At 41.4% G+C, this 17,896-nt stretch overlaps 1 protein-coding gene across 2 annotated transcripts in view; it reads left to right on the forward strand.

Annotated features, from left to right (window-relative positions):
* Positions 1–1,540: 1,540 nt before the first annotated feature.
* LOC126385839 (leucine-rich repeat-containing G-protein coupled receptor 5-like) overlaps positions 1,541–17,896 on the forward strand; it is a 54,105-nt gene continuing 37,749 nt past the window's right edge. For both annotated transcript variants that reach the window (XM_050037855.1, XM_050037856.1), the window contains exons 1-2: positions 1,541–2,105; positions 17,322–17,393. In XM_050037855.1, the coding sequence (XP_049893812.1) occupies positions 1,801–2,105; positions 17,322–17,393 (377 nt within the window). In that variant the 5' untranslated portion in view covers positions 1,541–1,800. The remainder of the gene's footprint in view (positions 2,106–17,321; positions 17,394–17,896) is intronic.

The raw sequence follows: 17,896 nt of genomic DNA on the forward strand, positions 1-17,896 counted from the left end.
CTACAAAGTTGCGTGGTGATGGGTGAAACCCTTGAGATGTTATACACCTTTATGTGATGAGCCACGCCCTCCGCAATATTCATTGCCTTATAGAAGCTCAGTTTTAGTAAGTTTTCCAACTTTTGCCAAGAGGGAACTTTAGATATTGGTCCCTAGATTATGTTCACCCAGTTTCATGCAGATCGCTCAAACTTCCTAGGAAGAGATCCATTTGAAGTGTTTTTCAAAAAATTCAAAATGGCGGAAAATCTATATAAGCGGAAGTTATGGGTTCTTGAGGCAAATGTGTTCCTCATGAGGAGAGGCATCTCTGTGCAAAGTTTCATGTCTCTACGACATACGGGGCATGAGATATGCCCATTCAAAGTTTGACATTTCAATGGGTTGCTATAGCGCCCCCCTTTGGCCAGTTGATGTAATATTGCTTCATTGGCATCCTCCCATGACCCTCTACCACTGTGCCAAATTTCACATTTATTGACCAAGTCAGTGAGGAGAAAAACGGGGAAAGTAAACACACTGATGTCAGTTCAAAATGAACAGTAAGGAAACATGACAACAATTAGATGATTCTAAGTTTAATGTGTTAAATGTACAAAAAAAAATCAAAGTCTCATCGCTGTCATAAATGATATTTATTATTACAATTCTTCCGGCTGTGCAATGACTGTAAACATTGTGTCTGTCAGGCTGGAGACATTCTCACTGTAATGTGACCGAAAATATTTAAGACCCATCAAATTTGAATTTAAAACAATTTAAGACTTTTTAAGGACCTGAAGACGAGCCGGGTCTCACTCTGAAGTCACTGAAATCCGGCACTTGGGCAGTGACTTGGAGCGTCAGAACGAACGGAAAAAAGCGTCCTTTAATGTCGGCATGATACGCGGCTGGTTGCTGTTATAGATAACGGCGCTTGGTGATGTCAGGGGGAAACACAGCGGGACGAGGACGAAAGTTAAGGTGGTGAAAGTCTGCGTCGGGCGGACGGAAGGGAAGGGGTGGGTGGGTCCAACAAACAGGGACTTTCACCTTAGAGAGCGGTGTTCATGTCCCGTAAGATTCTAAAACCAAACCCTGTTGTTTTTTCCTAAACCCAACCATGTGCTTTTGTTGTTGGAGTGAGGATGTGTTGCGTAGACACCCTGTTTATGGGCCCCTCATGCGATGGGCCCCGGTGCAGTTGCCCTGCCTGCACTGTCTTATATTTACGCCCCTGGTATTAATACTCTGACCACTGTGTGAAAACTTCTTCCAGAACTGCACAAACTCATTTAAACTATCATTATTTACAATATTAGCAACTTGAATTTGTTGCATGAAATGTAAAAAAATATTCCTGATAAATTGTTAATTTTATTCCTTTATTTGGTGTTTATTTATTTATTTGTATGAATTCATTCAGCTTTTTTTTAATTTTTGATATTTTTGCGGCTCGTGTGGTTGAAACAGGCTGTGCCCACAGACAGACAGACAGACAGACAGTGGGTATATAAAAGTAAACGGGGCTGACACCCTGTTGTAGTGTGAGTAGAGGGACTCTCTGTCACACACGCACTCACACACACGCACACACACTCCGGCTGTGCTGCTCCACGCGTGCAGCCTGGACACAGACCAACCTGCAGACTCAAACAGCTCGAACTTTAGTTTCCTGACTTTTATTCTCTCAGTCCAGAAAGAGTTGATCTGACGGTGAGCGGACCCGAACACACCGTGATCCGGATCCACAGCTGCAACTTTGTCTTTTTACTCTTCCTAAACTTTCAGCCTCTGAGGAGAGAAGAAGCCCCGGAGGACATGCCGGGGTTTGTGGCTTTGTTGGCCGCGGTTGCAGTCCTCTCGGCCGGGTCCAGGAGCTCCGTGGCCGCGGTGGAGATGCAGAGCTCCGTGGCCGTGGAGGAGGACAGGACAGCGGCGGCAGCGGGGAACAGCTCCGCGGTGGTCAGGGCGGAGAGCTCCGGGGACGAGGACAGAGGAGCGGGGCGGGCTGGCTGCCCTGGCCGCTGTCGGTGCGAGGTGGACGGGCTGCTGCACCGGGTAGACTGCTCGGACCTCGGGCTCCGGGAGATACCGAGCAACCTGAGCGTGTTCACGTCTTACCTGTAAGTCCTACCTGTTGCTCCTAATGTGCACGTGGTTAACGAGCAGCTACTCGTGCGTGGGTGCGTGCGTAAGTGCGCGTGCGGGCATGTTATGCAGTCGTGAGAAACGGAGCACCTGTCCGCTCTGCCTCTGTTTACGTCTCTCGCGCTCTGCTGCAACGCGCGCGCATGTCTTGTACTGTTGTTTATATGGAGGTTAAGAAGATATGAAGACATTAGATAATAAAGAAAGTGAGAAAGACAGAGTGAAGGAAGCAAAGAGAGAGAGGGCTGAAAGGTTTGAGAACTTTTAGCAGTTTCAGTGGTTCTTAAAGAAGTTTGAAAGTTTCTTGAAGATCTGCAGGTTCTTAAAGAGGTACCTTGAACACCCAAAGAGGGTTCCACTGGTTTTTGAGAATGTGTAGGTCCATCTTGAAGTTTTTGTTTTAGGAAAAATCTGAGTAATTAAGAAGTTCCAGTGGCTCTGAAGGAGGCTTGAGAATTTCTTTAAACATTTCAGAGCTCCAGAAAGAGGTTTCTTGAGCTACTGAAGAAGTTCCAGTGGTTCTTGGAAATTGAAAGTTTCTTGAAGATCTGCGGGTTCTTTAAGAGGTACCTGGAGTACTGGAAGATGTTCAACTGGTTCCTGAGAATGTTTCAAGTTTTCTTCGGAAAAAACTTGAGATATAGAAAGTTCCAGTGGTTCTGGAGGAGGCTTGAGAATTTCTTTAAAACACTTCAGAGCTCCAGAAAGAGGTTCCTGGAGCATTTGAAGAAGTTTCAGTGGTTTCGAAAGAGGTTTTAAAAGTTTTTTGAAGATCTGCAGGTTTTTAAAGAGGATCCTGGAGCACTGGAAGAGAGTTCCACTGGTTCTTGAGAATGTTTAGGTCCTTCTTGAAGTTCTAGTTTTAGGAAAAATCAGGGTTGTTAAGAAGTTCCTGTGGTTCTGGGGGAGGCTCGAAAATTTCTTCAGAATGTTTCAGAGCTCCGTATAGAGGTTCCTTAAGCATTTAAAAGAGTAACAGTGGTTCTTGAAGAGTTTTGATCTGCAGGTTCCTAAAGAGGTACCTGGAGTACTGTTCAACTGTTTCTTGAGAATGTTTCAAGTCCTTTTTAAAAACGTTTTCTAGGGAAAAAACAGGGTTATAGAAAGTTCCAGTGGTTCTGGAGGAGGCTCGAGAATTTCTTTAGAACATTTCAGAGCTCCTTAAAGAGGTTCCTGCAGCATTTGAAAAAGTTCCAGTGGTTCTTAAAGAGATTTCTTGAAGATCTGCATGTTCTTAAAGAGGTTCCTTGAGCACTGGAGGAGGTTCCACTGGTTATTGAGAATGCATCAGGCCCTTCTTGAAGTTTTTGTTTTAGGAAAAAACAGGGTTATTAATAAGTTCCAGTTCTTCTGGAGGAGGCTCGAGAATTTCTTTAGAATATTTCAGAACTCCTTAAAAAGGTTCCTGGAGCATCTGTAGAGGTTTCAGTGGTTCTTGAAGAGGTTTGAAAGTTTCTTGAAGATCTGCAGGTTCTTAAAGATGTTTCTCTGGAGCACTGGAAGAGGTTCCACTGGTTCTTTTAAGAAGTTTCTTGAAGAAAAAATAGGGTCATAAAGAAGTTCCAGCAGTTCTGGAGGGGGCTTGAGAATTTCTTTTAAACATTTCAGAGCTCCAGAAAGAGGTTCCTTGGGCATTTGAAGAAGTTCCAGGGGTTCTTTAAGAGGTTTGAAAGTTTCTTGAAGAACTGCATGTTCTTAAAGAGGTTCCTTGAGCACTGGAAAAGGTTCCACCGGTTCTTGAGAATGTTTCGTGTCTTTCTTGGAGAAATTTTCTTTGGAAAAATCAGGTTTATTAAGAAGTTCCAGTGATTCTAGAAGAGGCTCGAAAATTCCTTCAGAACGTTTCAGAGCTCCGTATAGAGGTTCCTTAAGCATTTAAAGAAGTTCCAGTGGTTCTTGAAAAGGTCTGAAAGTATTTTAATGATCTGCAGGTTTTTCTGAAACACTCAAAGAGGGTCACACTGGTTCTTGAGAATGTGTCGGGTCCTTTTTGAAGAAATTTTCTTAGGAAAAATTAGAGTCATTAAGAGGTCAGAGTGGTTCTGGAGGAGGCTTGAGGATTTCAGAGATCCTTAAAGAGGTTCCTGCAGCATTTGAAGGGGGTCCAGTGGTTGGTGAAGCGGTGTGAACGTTTCTTGAGGAAGATTTCCTGAAGCTGTGGCAGTAAGGTAGCTCAAATACGGGCCAGTGTGTTATGTTTGCTTACCATCGCAAGGTTTCTCCATTTTCTCCCTACGTTCCATCTCTTCTTCCATACATGCCGAATAGCTGAAATTACAATTATGGACAAGAAAAAATGTGTATATTGTGGGTCCCAGAAAAGTCATGGAAAAAGTAGGAAATTTAGTTCATGAAAATGTGAGGGAACTCTGAATTTAGACCTTCTTGATGTTCGAGTGGTATGTGTACAGATTCCTGGAGTTCTTGAGAAGTTCCAAGGGTCCTGGAGCAGTACCAGAGATCCATGATGGAGATATCAGGCATCCATGTGAGGTTTCAGGGAGCTTTTGAGAAGTTTTAAGGGTTGAAAGGTTTCTATTAGGAGTTCTAGATACATGAAGACATTTCAGTGGTTCTTGTGAGAAGAAACACATAAACACACCTTGTTGACTTTAAATAATAAAATAGGTGGAACTCAACAAATGATAAAAAATGAGTTAAAAACTTTGACATTAACTTTTATTTTGATTTGGATTTTAACATATAAAAAAACAGGATTTAGTAAACATCTGCCGTTCATCACAAATCAACAGTTTATCATTGACCTGTCACATGTACATCAGGTTCTTAATCAAGACAAGTCTTCGTCTTGAAGCCAAAATAAAGTCCCAAACAGCTGTGAGTTTATCAAATCAAACATCAAATCATTCTCGTCTCTGTAAAATCTATTATTTTTTATCATCAGTTAATCCCCTCTGTTGTTATGGCAGCTCAGTCGAATGTTATGTTTCGGAAAAACAGTCAAAAGTTTGTGATTTGTGCTGAAAAACTCTTCGGTTTGGTCCTTTAATAAAAGTGTCAGAGAAGTTTCAGTGTTTCTTTCTGAGTGTAAACTCCTGTTGAAGAGAAACACTAAAACTAATTCAAGTCCATTTCACCTCACAGCAGGTGACTGGCCTCGATACCAGACAGCCCTGGCAAAACCATTACATCACTGTACTGTGTGTGTGTGTGTGTGTGTGTGTGTGTGTGTGTGTGTGAAGGAAAACCTGCCCGTCTTGGCTGTGGTCTAAAAGCAGCACAATGTCCAGGATTTAAATTTCACTCTCATTAAAGAAAAACCTTCTTCTATTCAGAATCGCTCTGTGTGTGTGTGTGTGTGTGTGTGTGTGTGTGTGTGTGTGTGTGTGTCAATGAAAGCACTTTCCTTACAGTTTGTCTTAGACAGGCAGATGGAGACACACACACATGCACACACACACACACACACACACACACACATGGCGACAGTCAATCAAAGGTTCTTTGTGTCTTTATTAAAGCTCCAATCAGGAATCGAATCCAACAAAACATCAAGGAGTTTCTGTGTGTGTGTGTGTGTGTGTGTGTGTGTGTGTGTGTGTGTGTGTGTTTTGGACAGTATCCCACAATCCATTGTGTGTGTGTGTGTTTTGGACAGTATCCCACAATCCATTGCAGGCTGGTCACCTTTTTCACGATGCATTCAGGTGGTCTTTGACAGCTCTGTGAAGTCAGGGACTGTGAGCATGTTGGTGTCTGCCAGCTGTTTGTGTTCAGATGTTCAGCAGTCATGTACCAAAGTAAAAGTACTAATACCAGACTGTTAAAGTACTCCATTACAAGCACAAGTCCTGCATTCAAAACTGTACTTAAAGGTCCAGTGTGGAGCATTTAGGAGGATATATCGGCAGAAATGGAATATAATATAATAAGTGTGTTTTATTTAGTGTATAATCACCTGAGAATAAGAATTGTTGTGTTTTCGTGACCTTGGAATGAGACGTTTATATCTACACAGGGAGCAGGTCCTCGTCTACAGAGGTTGCCACTTTGCACCACCATGTTTCTACAGTAGCCCAGAATGGACAAACCAAACACTGGCTATAGATAGGGACATTCATGTTTCGGCATCAGCCACTGTAGTTTGCAGCCCCTCTGTTATGGGGGCGTCAGTTTTTGAGTTGTCTGTCTGTTTGTCCATCCTTCCATTGGTCCATCCTATTCTTGTGATTGAGACGTCTTAAGAACAGCTGGCCTCGGCTTCTCTTCGTGGGGACGGCCCATTATCTTGAAACAGCAGTAGATCAAAAGATTGTTCTGTTGAACAAAGCCGGCATTGCCCATAGGGAAAGACGCGGGGAATCCCGGTGGGCTGGTCCACTTTTATGTCTTGTATGTAAGACATATATGTATGAGTTAGTATGGCACATGAATCGTCCTTTGCGCAGCGGTAGAATCAAAGCAACAAGGGTAGAACCTAGAACAGAGGTGCCTGTCGGTGATAATGGAGGGCAAGATGAGGCCAGGAGGTGCCGAAAAAGCCAGGATTAAGAAAAGGAAGGCAGTAGAAGAAGATGCTGCTGAATGTGCTAAACTGACAGACTTGTTTCTCGAGGACAGAGCCAAGTTAAATGTGGACTTTTTAAACATTCCCACTAAGATTTACGTTGAATCGGCCAGTAGGCTACATCATGCACTTTTTATTTAATTCTAATTCAACAAATTGTTTAAGTGAAGTGTTTATTTTTCTGTTAAATGGTCCATCTTTATCCTGAATACCCAATAAAAAGGGACAGAAAAAGTTAAGCTGATGCTTCATTTATTCAAATTCCTCCACCGTAAAAAGTGGGCCGGTTTAAAGGGAAACTAAAGTTTTTTTCAACCTGGGCTCTATTTTCTGATCTACTTTTGTCTAAATGAGTGATAGGATGTTCAATATGTGACATGTCTCCAGTATGAAGCTAGGGCTGACCTGCCTGCAGCCCGTGAGCGCGCGCTATATTAAATAATAGGGCACTCAGACAGCGTCAAACAACGTCAAAATACGTCCACTAAAAGTGCATTTTTTTCACACAGATAGGCTCGGATTGTTAGTATAATTATCTGACAACATAACGGAAAGGAGAAATGAACGTGTGTGTTTACCTTTAGCTGGATTCAGACATGTTCCTCTGCCTGTTGCTGCTCCCTCTCTCTCCTCGTCCACCCTTCAGTTTCAATGAGCTCTGCGTCCGTGTACTCCGTGTTCAAATAAATACAGGCGCTCATCAAATTCAAATGGCTCATCCAGATCCAGTTGGTCAAAATCGGGTAAAAATTCAGCCGTGACTACACCAAACAGAGTTTGTAAGCTCGCTTCAGCAGTAACTTCCTGCAACAACTCAAGTCTCACGAGACCTGAGATTTCAGAGCCAGACGTTCACTCTCTGAGTGAGTGTTTTGACTTGCCACAACTAACATGTCCGAATTTTGACCCGATTTTGACCAACTGGATCTGGATGAGCCATTTGAATTTGATGAGCGCCCGTATTTATTTGAACACGGAGTACACGGACGTACACGGACGCAGAGCTCATTGAAACTGAAGAGCGGACGAGGAGAGAGAGGGGAACATGAGTTTAGGAATGATGGAGCATCAGTCTCTGCTGTATTTCTGTAGCTGTACAAATAGCCGACAATAGAATATCCGAGTCACCCAAAATAAGGTAAAATGCATCCTCACCCTTATCTGCACACATATTCTGGGATGCCATTTTTGGTGTTAGACACGTAGATAGTTTGTAACACAAGCAAAAAGAACAAGGAAGTTCTGTTTTTGAGTCTAGAGCGCCACCTGGCTCCTGGAGGTGAAATCCAACCTCAGAATCAGAATCAGTTTATTTGCCATTTGCAGAAAAACTGCATTGGAAACGAGTTGCAAGAGCTCGTCTGTCGTTCTTCCCGCCTCCAAACACATCACTGCCGCCTCAGATGACGGCGCTGCATTCAGGAAGAGCGACAGATTTTGCAGCTGATTGGACATCCACATAAAATGCGGAAAAATTTCCCTTTAAGTCCATTTTGACTTGTGTATTTTTACTTGAGTAAAACTGTGAGGAGTATTTCTACCCTGTGTTACTACTTTAACTTCAGGATAACGGTCTGAATACGGCGATCAGCTCAGGACGTGTAGTTCTCTCTGTCAGCGGGCTGATATGATGAGTATTTGAACTTCCTGGTGGGTCGTGAGAACTTTTGACGACTGTCTCAGAAACAGTAACTGATCTCAGACAGACAGACGGACATCAGGGAGAGTCAGCTTACAATCTGTCTGTCTGACCACCGTCACTCTGAATACTGCCATCTGTCAAAGCCTTTGTGTGTGTGTGTGTGTGTGTGTGTGTGTGTGTGTGTGTGTACACTCGTTGCATGCCTAAGCAGAGCGGTCTGCAGTCTGAATGCTCTGTAAGTCTCCATTCTGCGTCTGACTGACAGCACAGAACAGGAATGTGTTCAGCTTCACTCTGATGAATGAGCTGATGTACATATGAAGGATCGTTTGAGCTCCGCCCCTTTTGGCAGCCATATTGGGCGTCCTGAGCTCAGCTGGCCTCTCCATCACATCACTGATCTGTAGCCAACAGTTTGATGTGACTTTTACTTCAGGACTGTACTCGATTACAATCTCGAGGTACCTGAACTTTACATGAGTATTTCCATTTTAAGATTCTTTCTCCTCAGTGGGAAATATTTTACTTTTTACTGCTCTACATTTATCTGACAGATTTAGCTTTCGTAACCATGGATATGTGGCTTGCACGTTTCATATCAGTGTTTCTAAAGTGACGCAGTGTATGAGCTAACTTTGTGAACAGGAGGTGGAGGGGATGGTGGATGGCGTGTCACCCAGGAGAGACGTCTGCCAAGCTGCAGACCACTGTTCAAGGCCAACAAACAACAGAACTGGTTGTTTCCAGTGGGGATATTTCCATGAATACCAGTTGTTTTTAATGGACTCATCAATGTGTCAGAAGCAGTTGTTTTTTACAGAGACATCGTTGCGTTTCAGGCCACAAAAAGCTGTTATATTCAGCCAAAACATGAACTTTTCCTCACGGTAACCAAACAGTGTTTGTGCCTAAACCACCACACGTTAACCACAGTGTTGTTGAAATGTAAAGAAATTTAAGTTTCAACGTATCTGCTACATGATAACGTACAAATGTAACGTACCTGTGGTTTTAAATGTACAATGTCAGCATTTATTCTGGTGACTAGGTATATAAATGCATCAATAATAATTGTACAGTAATATAAAATATTCTGGAATGAGCCTTTCTGCATTAAGGCTACTTTTACTTTTGGTACTTTAAGTATATTTTGATGCTGATACTTTTATACTTTTACTTCAGTACTTGAATACAGGACTTTTACCTGTAACAGATTATTTCTACTTTGGTGTTGCTGTTTTCACTTAAAGGTCCCATATCGTGAGAACTTAGATGTCAATGTCTTTTTGTATATAATATAATTAATACTCATAATTTATACAACATTTGTTTTTGTATATAAATACTGTGAAAGTATCAAAACGTTCAGCCCACAGTTCATATTCAGAGACTGTGCCTTTAAAGGAGCCGTCAGGACGTTTGTGACGTTGTGATGTCACAAGTATACTCTGTAGACCGTTTGTATTTCTTGTTGGGATGTTTATCAGCGTGTGTGAATGACATCAACTGACAGGAAGTAAACATGGTCCCAAAACAAGTGATGTCATTTCAATGAAGTCTTGTATACAGATGGTGATTACAGGTATATTCATGCAGACTGTGGGAGAAAAATTATGTGTTTTTTTGACATTAAAGCAGGTAAACATCTTTGAGTAGAAGCTCAAATTCCACATATGAACCTGAGTGTGAGCAGAGTATGGGAGCTTTAAGGTCCTGTCTACATGTGGATGTTTTTGAAACGAACATTTTCCCCTCGGTTAAAAACAGAATTCTGTTCACACGACTTTTGTTTTACAAAATATCTCAGTCCACACGAGAAGGCAAAATCAACTCCAAATACTCGCCAGATGAGTGGGTGGTGATAAAGGCTGCGTCAACAATACGTCAAATGCCAGATCCATAACCGTTGTTTCTGGCCGACTTTAACCTCTCTAACTCCGCCAGGACGCCGACATCCTCGCTCCCCTCCTCCTCTGTTAAATGGTATCTCCCAGGCGCACTACATCATCAAACCATGTGATGTTTGGTATTGCCGGATTCAGGAAGCTCTCGACTTTTCAAAATAACATCGTTTTTCTTTTATTTATTATGTATTTCGCACCAGAGCAGCCTAAACACACATAGTCCAAAATTGCAATGAGTGATTACAGGATTACTCGCGATCTTACGCGGAGCTGTTAGTGGGGACTTAGCTGGTTTATAAAAGGTAAGAGTCTCACTCCTACCACTATTTTTGGCTGAGATATACCGTCTAGAAAGTGGGATCATAACTTTAACGTTTCATATGGCTTTATTTGGTGATATTTTATGGTGTTTCTGTGTCATAAACAACATCAGCTATCATAATCACACCTGATTTCAATAAGGTACAATGTTTGAAGCTGGCTGAGTGTTGTTTGATCACTGATAGTACTGTTTTGAAGCAGAGTGACCCACTTGTCATTTGGAGCTCCGCCTGGATCTTTTCATGGTAAAAACACTGTAGAATGGTCATACTTTGAGCAGTCTTCTTCAAATTTGAAACAAGTGTTCATTGATAGTGTGCCTACAGCCCCACAGTGTCATTTACCTGCTCAGATGAAGCCACAGACAGTTATTCATCCTGAAACACGTTTTTTATTTTATTTTAGGTGGAATCTTCAATTTTTTACTGACTTCAGAGGCCCATTACTCTGTCTCTGTATCACCTAGAGTGTTTCACTCTGTCTCTGTATCACCTAGAGTGTTTCTGACACTTTCACAAGAAACTTCAGGGAGTTTTCTTCCTGGCAAGACCTCATGCATGCATGTAGTCAGAGCGGTTCAGAAGCTACAGACATTTTAATTTGGGTATGTCATTTTAGGCGTTTTTGCTACAGAATGGGGGTGGAGTGCAAGAGCAGCTGACGCCGTCGTTTGTCTGTGAAGTGGTGCAGCAATATTATGTTTAGGTGTAAAGTCGTTACGAGACCGAGCAGTGCGAGCAAAGTGTAAAAAAAAAAAAAAGCTGTAGTAGTGCGCCCTTGTTGTTGTTGTTGTTGTTTCTGAAACCTTCTCATTAAACAAACCAACAGTGGGCATGAGCAAATTGAGGGTGATGATGTCATTGTTCCCTCAACGCTCTGTTTTGCACTTTAGCGGGGACAGACAGTAACGGGAGTTCAGAAGAATGTGAACCTTAGAGGAATCTTTAGTAGACCTAGTGACCTAAACCTAGTTAGACCTAAAACTCCAAAACGGAGGAAAATGGCGTATCAGGAAAATATCAGTTTTCATAAATATAAACGTGTACACATGAAAATATCTGAGTACTTCTTCCATCACTGCTGATAAACAGTCTCACCAGTGGTGGTTTCACAGTGTTTCAGTGACCTACAGGCGACAGTATGTATCATAAAGGCAGTGAAGAAGAAGTAAACGTGTCAGGTTTCAAACCTTTAAGAAAAAATGTGCAAATGTTTAATAATGAAGGAAGTATCTTCAACATGTTTGTTAGAGCTGACGGAGACAAACCTCCGCAGGGCAGCTCTAAGGTTCGTTATCTCCACCAAAGGTTCAGGTTTTATTTAAATGTGCGCCTGAGATCCTGAGCGATAATTAAATCTTCCTCTCTACAGTCTCACACTGTTTGTTTGCAGTGTAAGAAAAGATCTGCACAGAGCTGCTGTTTATCCTGGTGGTATCTTTTTCTTTGGGAGGAGGCAGCTACAGATCGGGGAATAAACCCCCCGCGTTCACTCGCCCCGGGGGGCCCCCGCTGACCCGCCCCCCACCCCCCTGAAACAGACTGAAAGAAAGACAGAAAGAGTGAAAGAGGACAAAACCAGAGAGAGGCCTCGCTGTCACACTACGCCTCCGAACTACACAACTCTCTTTTCTGTCTCTCTGCAGAGTTTGTCTTTCTGCGACATTTGAATAATCGTCTGATATCCATCAGTCCGAGCCCGAGGAGACGGAAAAAAGACGGCACACACACACACACACACACACACAGCTCTATTACTGAGACACAAAAACACACAACATGGCTAATGTATTCGTCTTCTCTTTCATCCTTCTGTCCTTCTTGTTCTTCATACGTCCTTCTTTTTCTTCTCAGCTCACACAGAAAACTAAAATCAAAGATCTGAACTTTACAACATCGTGTCTGTGACTCAAACTGTGACTCAGGATCATTTACTGTGGATTAAACTGTAAAATATCCAATAATAAAAAGGTGGAACGTCTTAAAATCAAAGGTGAAATCGTCTCAAACTAATACTGCATCAAAAAACCTTCATCCTGAGCATCAAACACGACGTATGATTTAAAGGTTTGACGTAGTTTTAGGGCAAAAAAGCATCAGAGATTAAAAAAAAGTTTAGTAGAAGTTGTAAAATTATGAAAAAAGGTTTAATTATTTTTCAGATAAAGTATTAGAACTCATTCCTTGTACATTTGTGACTTTGAGTAATGAAACAAATTTGATCTAAAAAAGTAAATTATTTTACATAATTTGAGTAATGTTGTGACTTAAATCTGAAAATAAGATTTTGATGTGTTTCTCTTACTTTTTTTACTTGATTAAAAAAAAGTCGACTAAGTATTTCACTCCAGTCTAGAAAATATTAATTGATTAATTAATTAATATTTTTTCCAAAAACATTTGACTTTGTTGCAAAAAAAAAATCTGTCTTTAATTTTGAAAATATTACAGTTTTTGCCCTTTTTTTTAATTCTCAAAAGGTTATGAGTTTTTATTTTATACTATAAAATAATTTAATTGTATCCCTTAAATACTACAGTTTTCTCCTTGCAAAGTTTTTATAGTAATCTTAAAATATAACATTTCATTTTCAAAATATTACAACTTTTCATTTGGGATTTGTTTCATTTGTTTGTTATACTTTTGACTTGACTTTTATATTGAAATGTTCCTTTTCCTCCCCAGACATTTTGACTTTATTTACATAATAATACAACTTTGAATTTTGAAAGTATAACATTTTTCCCTTGTAAATCTTTGACTTTACTCTCAAAGAATTAAGACTTTTATTCCCACAGTTAGACCTTTCCTCCAAATATTTACACTTTTCTTTGTGCACATTTTTAGGCACTAACGATCCCTCGTACAACATAACTCAAATAAAAAGAGACCGAAACGTCCATAGAGACGTATGAACTTCCATCTGCAGTATAACAAACGTCATCATGCTCATCATGTTCCAACAGGAATACGTGACAGAACTGTGTGAACAAGTGATGATATACAGAAACATACTGAATAGACATACTGATGATGATTCCAGTGGTTTCAAAATAAAAGCTCTGCTGTTAGAATAATCTGAACATCAAGTAAATATGTGAGGTCATATGACATCATAGGTCACAGCCAGCAGGGTAATCAGAGGAGCGGATTTATGTATTGTTGAAGCACAACAGCCACCATCATCATCATCCTCCACAAAAACAGTCTGAAAAGCTGCAAATTCCTGTCGACGTTACAGATCAGAAGCACAGAGAGTTGTTGACTACAGATGATGCGCCGTCTCATGGCGGTGACTTCCTGTCGACGTCACAGATCAGAAGCACAGAGAGCTGTTGACTAGAGATGATGCGCCGTCTCATGGTGGTCACTTCCTGTCGACGTTACAGATCAGAAGCGCAGAGAGTCGTTGACTACAGATGATGCACCGTCTCATGGTGGTCACTTCCTGTCGACGTTACAGATCAGAAGCGCAGAGAGTCGTTGACTAGAGATGATACAGATGATGCAGCTGGTGAAGGTGGAGCTCATTTTAGATGCAGTGAAAAGTTAAGTAAAATACCTCAAAACTTTACTGTAGTAAATGTACCTGGTTTGATTTCCAGCTCTGTGACTGTTTATATGTGACCACATGTAGAGAATGTTACAGAGCGTGCCGTCTAATGAGTGTGTGTGTGTGTGTGTGTGTGTGTGTGTGTGTGTGTTGAAGTAGTAAAAGCCACTCAGCCGTAACGCTGTTAGTCTGCTCAGAGTAAAGGAACGTTCTGCTAAAATAAGTCCTAACAAACCACTTTCTGTGTGTGTGTGTGTGTGTGTGTGTGTTTGTGTAGCTGTTGTAAAGCTACACACACACACACACACACACACACACACACACACACATACATTAACAGGCTTTATGGAGTGTTGAGAAAGTTTCTTAACAACCGGTGTATTCAACCTGCAGACACACCCTCAGTGTGTGTGTGTGTGTGTGTGTGTGTGTGTGTGTGTGCGTGTGTTGGACAGAGACAGTCTGTCTCCACTTCCTTTCAGACGCGAGGCCTCCTGAGTGGAGAGACGCTACCTGCCGATAGTTATCAGACGACACAAAGACAGACGAGGGGCAGATAAGACGAGAGGACGTCACGTCCAACCAGAGGCTGTGATGTCACCTCGTCTCACCTGCACCTGAAAACACCTTCAGAGACCAGTTTATTTTTGATGGTGGAAAGTAACTGAGTACATTTACTCAAGTGCTTAAGCACAAATTTAAGTATTTCCATTTGATACTACTTTTTACTTCAGCTCGACATCTCAGAGGGAAATATTTTACTTTTACTGCACAACATTCATCTGACAGTTTTAGTTACTTAGATTCAGATAATTAATACAGAATATAATCAATAAAAAATAATGATGTGTTATCACAGATTAATCCACTCAGTTTTATATAAAGTCCATAAAACGAGCTCCACCTTCACCAGCTGCAACATTAAAGTGATGAGCACATTAATGACCGGGACACACGCTGCGTCTTTTACAGCCTGGAAAACATGAGGTCGAGCGCTCGCTGATTCTCTGAGCCAACTTTCAAGAACACAGAGGCAGGTTGCTAAGCGACCATCAGCACCTACTCACCAGGAAATCCAGAGTTTGGACCTGATTGTCTTCCACGTGTTGTTTTTAAAGTTTGTATTAAAGTATAGGGTGGCACGGTCGTACAGTAGTTAGCATTGTTGCCTCACAGCGAGAGGGTTTTTGGTTCAGACTCAGTGGGGGAGTTTGTGTGGAGTTCACATGTTCTCCCCGTGTCGGGTGCTCCAGCTTCCTCCCACAGTCCAAAGACATCAAGGTTTACTGGTGACTCTAAATTGTCTGCGAGAGTGAATGGTCGTCTGTCTCTATGTGTCAGCCCTGTGATAGTCCGGTGACCTCTCGTCCAATGTCAGCTGGGATAGGCTCCACCCCCCTGCGACCCTAAACAGGATAAGCACTTACAGAAAATGAATGTATTAAAATATAATACAGATGTACAGCTCTGGGTATCTGCGCAAAAATGATCAACCTCTCTGACCTCACTGATTTTATGTAGAAGAAAGAAAAGAGATCTGCGAGCTGTGATTGGTTGCTGAGTTTCAAAAGTTAAACTTTGTTACTCTCAAGTCACTGTGCCCCAAATATCAGGTGCTTAGGAACGCTTGCGCACTGTGACGGTGTCACTCACTCTTTTTGGCACAGCTTCAGTGCATCTACATTGACAACAACAGATAAGAGGGCATGAAAAACTTAACGCATCAATAATTAGAATACATTAATATAATATAATTCTGGCATGGTACTTTGACTCAGGGACTTAAATACTGACAGTGCAGGCAGTGTGATTGCACTGCAGCCCCTGGGGTGGAGGAACCCGTAGAGATAGCGGGGCCTTGCAAGTGATTCAGATTGCCACCTTGGAAATATTCCTGTGTTGATATGATAAAAAAAAGAATATTATTAATTTATAAATGATGCCATTTGCTATATATGTTCCCAAAAAGGGAACTCATCTACGTCATGGTTTTCTTTTTTCTTTTTATAAGAAGTCCTTAAAGGGATAGTGCACCCAAAAATGAAAATTCAGCCATTATCTACTCACCCATATGCCGAGGGAGGCTCAGGTGAAGTTTTAGAGTCCTCACATCACTTGCAGAGATCCAAGGGGAGAGGAGGTAGCAACACAACTCCACCTAATGGAGGCTGACGGCGCCCCAGATTCAAACGTCCAAAAACACATAATTGAAACCACAAAATATCTCCATACTGCTCGTCCATAGTGATCCAAGTGTCCTGAAGCCCCGACATAAAAAGTTGTTTGGAAAAATCTCATTTGAACTCTGTTTTTAGCCTCATTGTAGCCTGTAGCTCTATTTTCAATTATGTGTTGATGGCAGGTTTGTGTATCGAGGTCTTACACAAAAATGTTCAGAAAATCCACCTGAGCCTGATGTGCAGTTTAAATATGCATCCTTCTTTAAATACACAGCTTTTTATTAACGTGTTAAAGGAATTATTTGTCTCATTATAAGTAAATGTTTGAATGCAGGACTTTTACTTGTAACAGAGTATTTCTACACAGTGGTATTAGTACTTTTACTCGAGTACTTCTTCCACCTCTGAAGACAAACTCTGGTTTCATTCACTCTTTTTTTTATATCCTGCTTTCCGTCTCTTTCCAGTAACTTCCACTCCCGTCTTGTTTCTCACTCAGGTGTGTGTGTTGACTCTCAGCGGCTCTTTGAAGGCGTGTGTGTGAGTGTGTGTGAGTGTATGACTGGATGCTTTGTCAAACTAAATGTTTTTACATGTGAAACGTGTGTGTGCGTTTAGTGTTGAATGAACTCTGTGTGTTTTATGTCTCTTTAATGAGTTTGTTAGTTCAGTGTTTTTATTTCTAATCAACAGTTTGTATCTTGTTTGAATGTCTTTTCTGTTCACGGTCGTTTATAAAAGCTTCAGTACAGCAAATAATTTAATACGAACATTATTCTTTATCCTGAAAGTTTAATTATTTAAATGTATATAATGTTTGTTTATGTATTTATTTGTCACTTTATTTACTGAATATAAATCATGGAGTGTTTGAACAGACAGCTGTGAGCGGACATTAACCAGGGGTGGAATGTAACTAAGTACATTTACTCAAGTATCATTTTCACTGCAGGACTTTTACTTGCAGTTGAGTATTTTCACAGTGTGGTTTTAGTACTTTTGCTGCAGTAGAGGATGTAAGTACTTCCTGGCGTTTACAGTCACTCCTCTCTGTGTCTCTGCAGGGATCTCAGTATGAATAATCTGACTGTGCTGTCCAGCGGAGCTCTGACCAACCTGCACTTCCTGGAGGAGCTGTGAGTCAAACACACACACACACACACACACACACACACACACAGTTACTGTGTTAGACTTTAGGAGGTGAGATCAGTTCACTTCCTCAACAGCTGCTGGATTCTGAGTGTGAATTAAAGATTTCCAAGTCGGATATCAGAGAGAATCTTTTTTAGGTTTGAGACATTTATTTATTTCATTGATTCAACTTTTATTTTAGCTGGACGAGGACATATTTCATTGATTCAACTTTTATTTTAGCTGGACGAGGACATTTAACTGGCCTACTGTCCTTGTCCCAGTATACAAGCACGGGAGGGGAATCTATTTATTGTCCGACTCCTCTACGATAGGTGGAGATATGCCCCCTTTCAGCTTGTTAGTATTGGACCTTTTTCCTGTTGACCTATTACGTCACAGACCAAACAATGGACAAACAAGTTAGCTACGGTTAGCTAGCAGCTAACTGCTACCATGGTGGACAACTTTACAGCTCTGTACATTTGGTCCGTCCAAAAAGTCA

The sequence above is a fragment of the Epinephelus moara genome, chromosome 24, assembly GCF_006386435.1.
Source record: "Epinephelus moara isolate mb chromosome 24, YSFRI_EMoa_1.0, whole genome shotgun sequence".
NCBI classification, from domain to species: Eukaryota; Metazoa; Chordata; class Actinopteri; order Perciformes; family Serranidae; genus Epinephelus; species Epinephelus moara.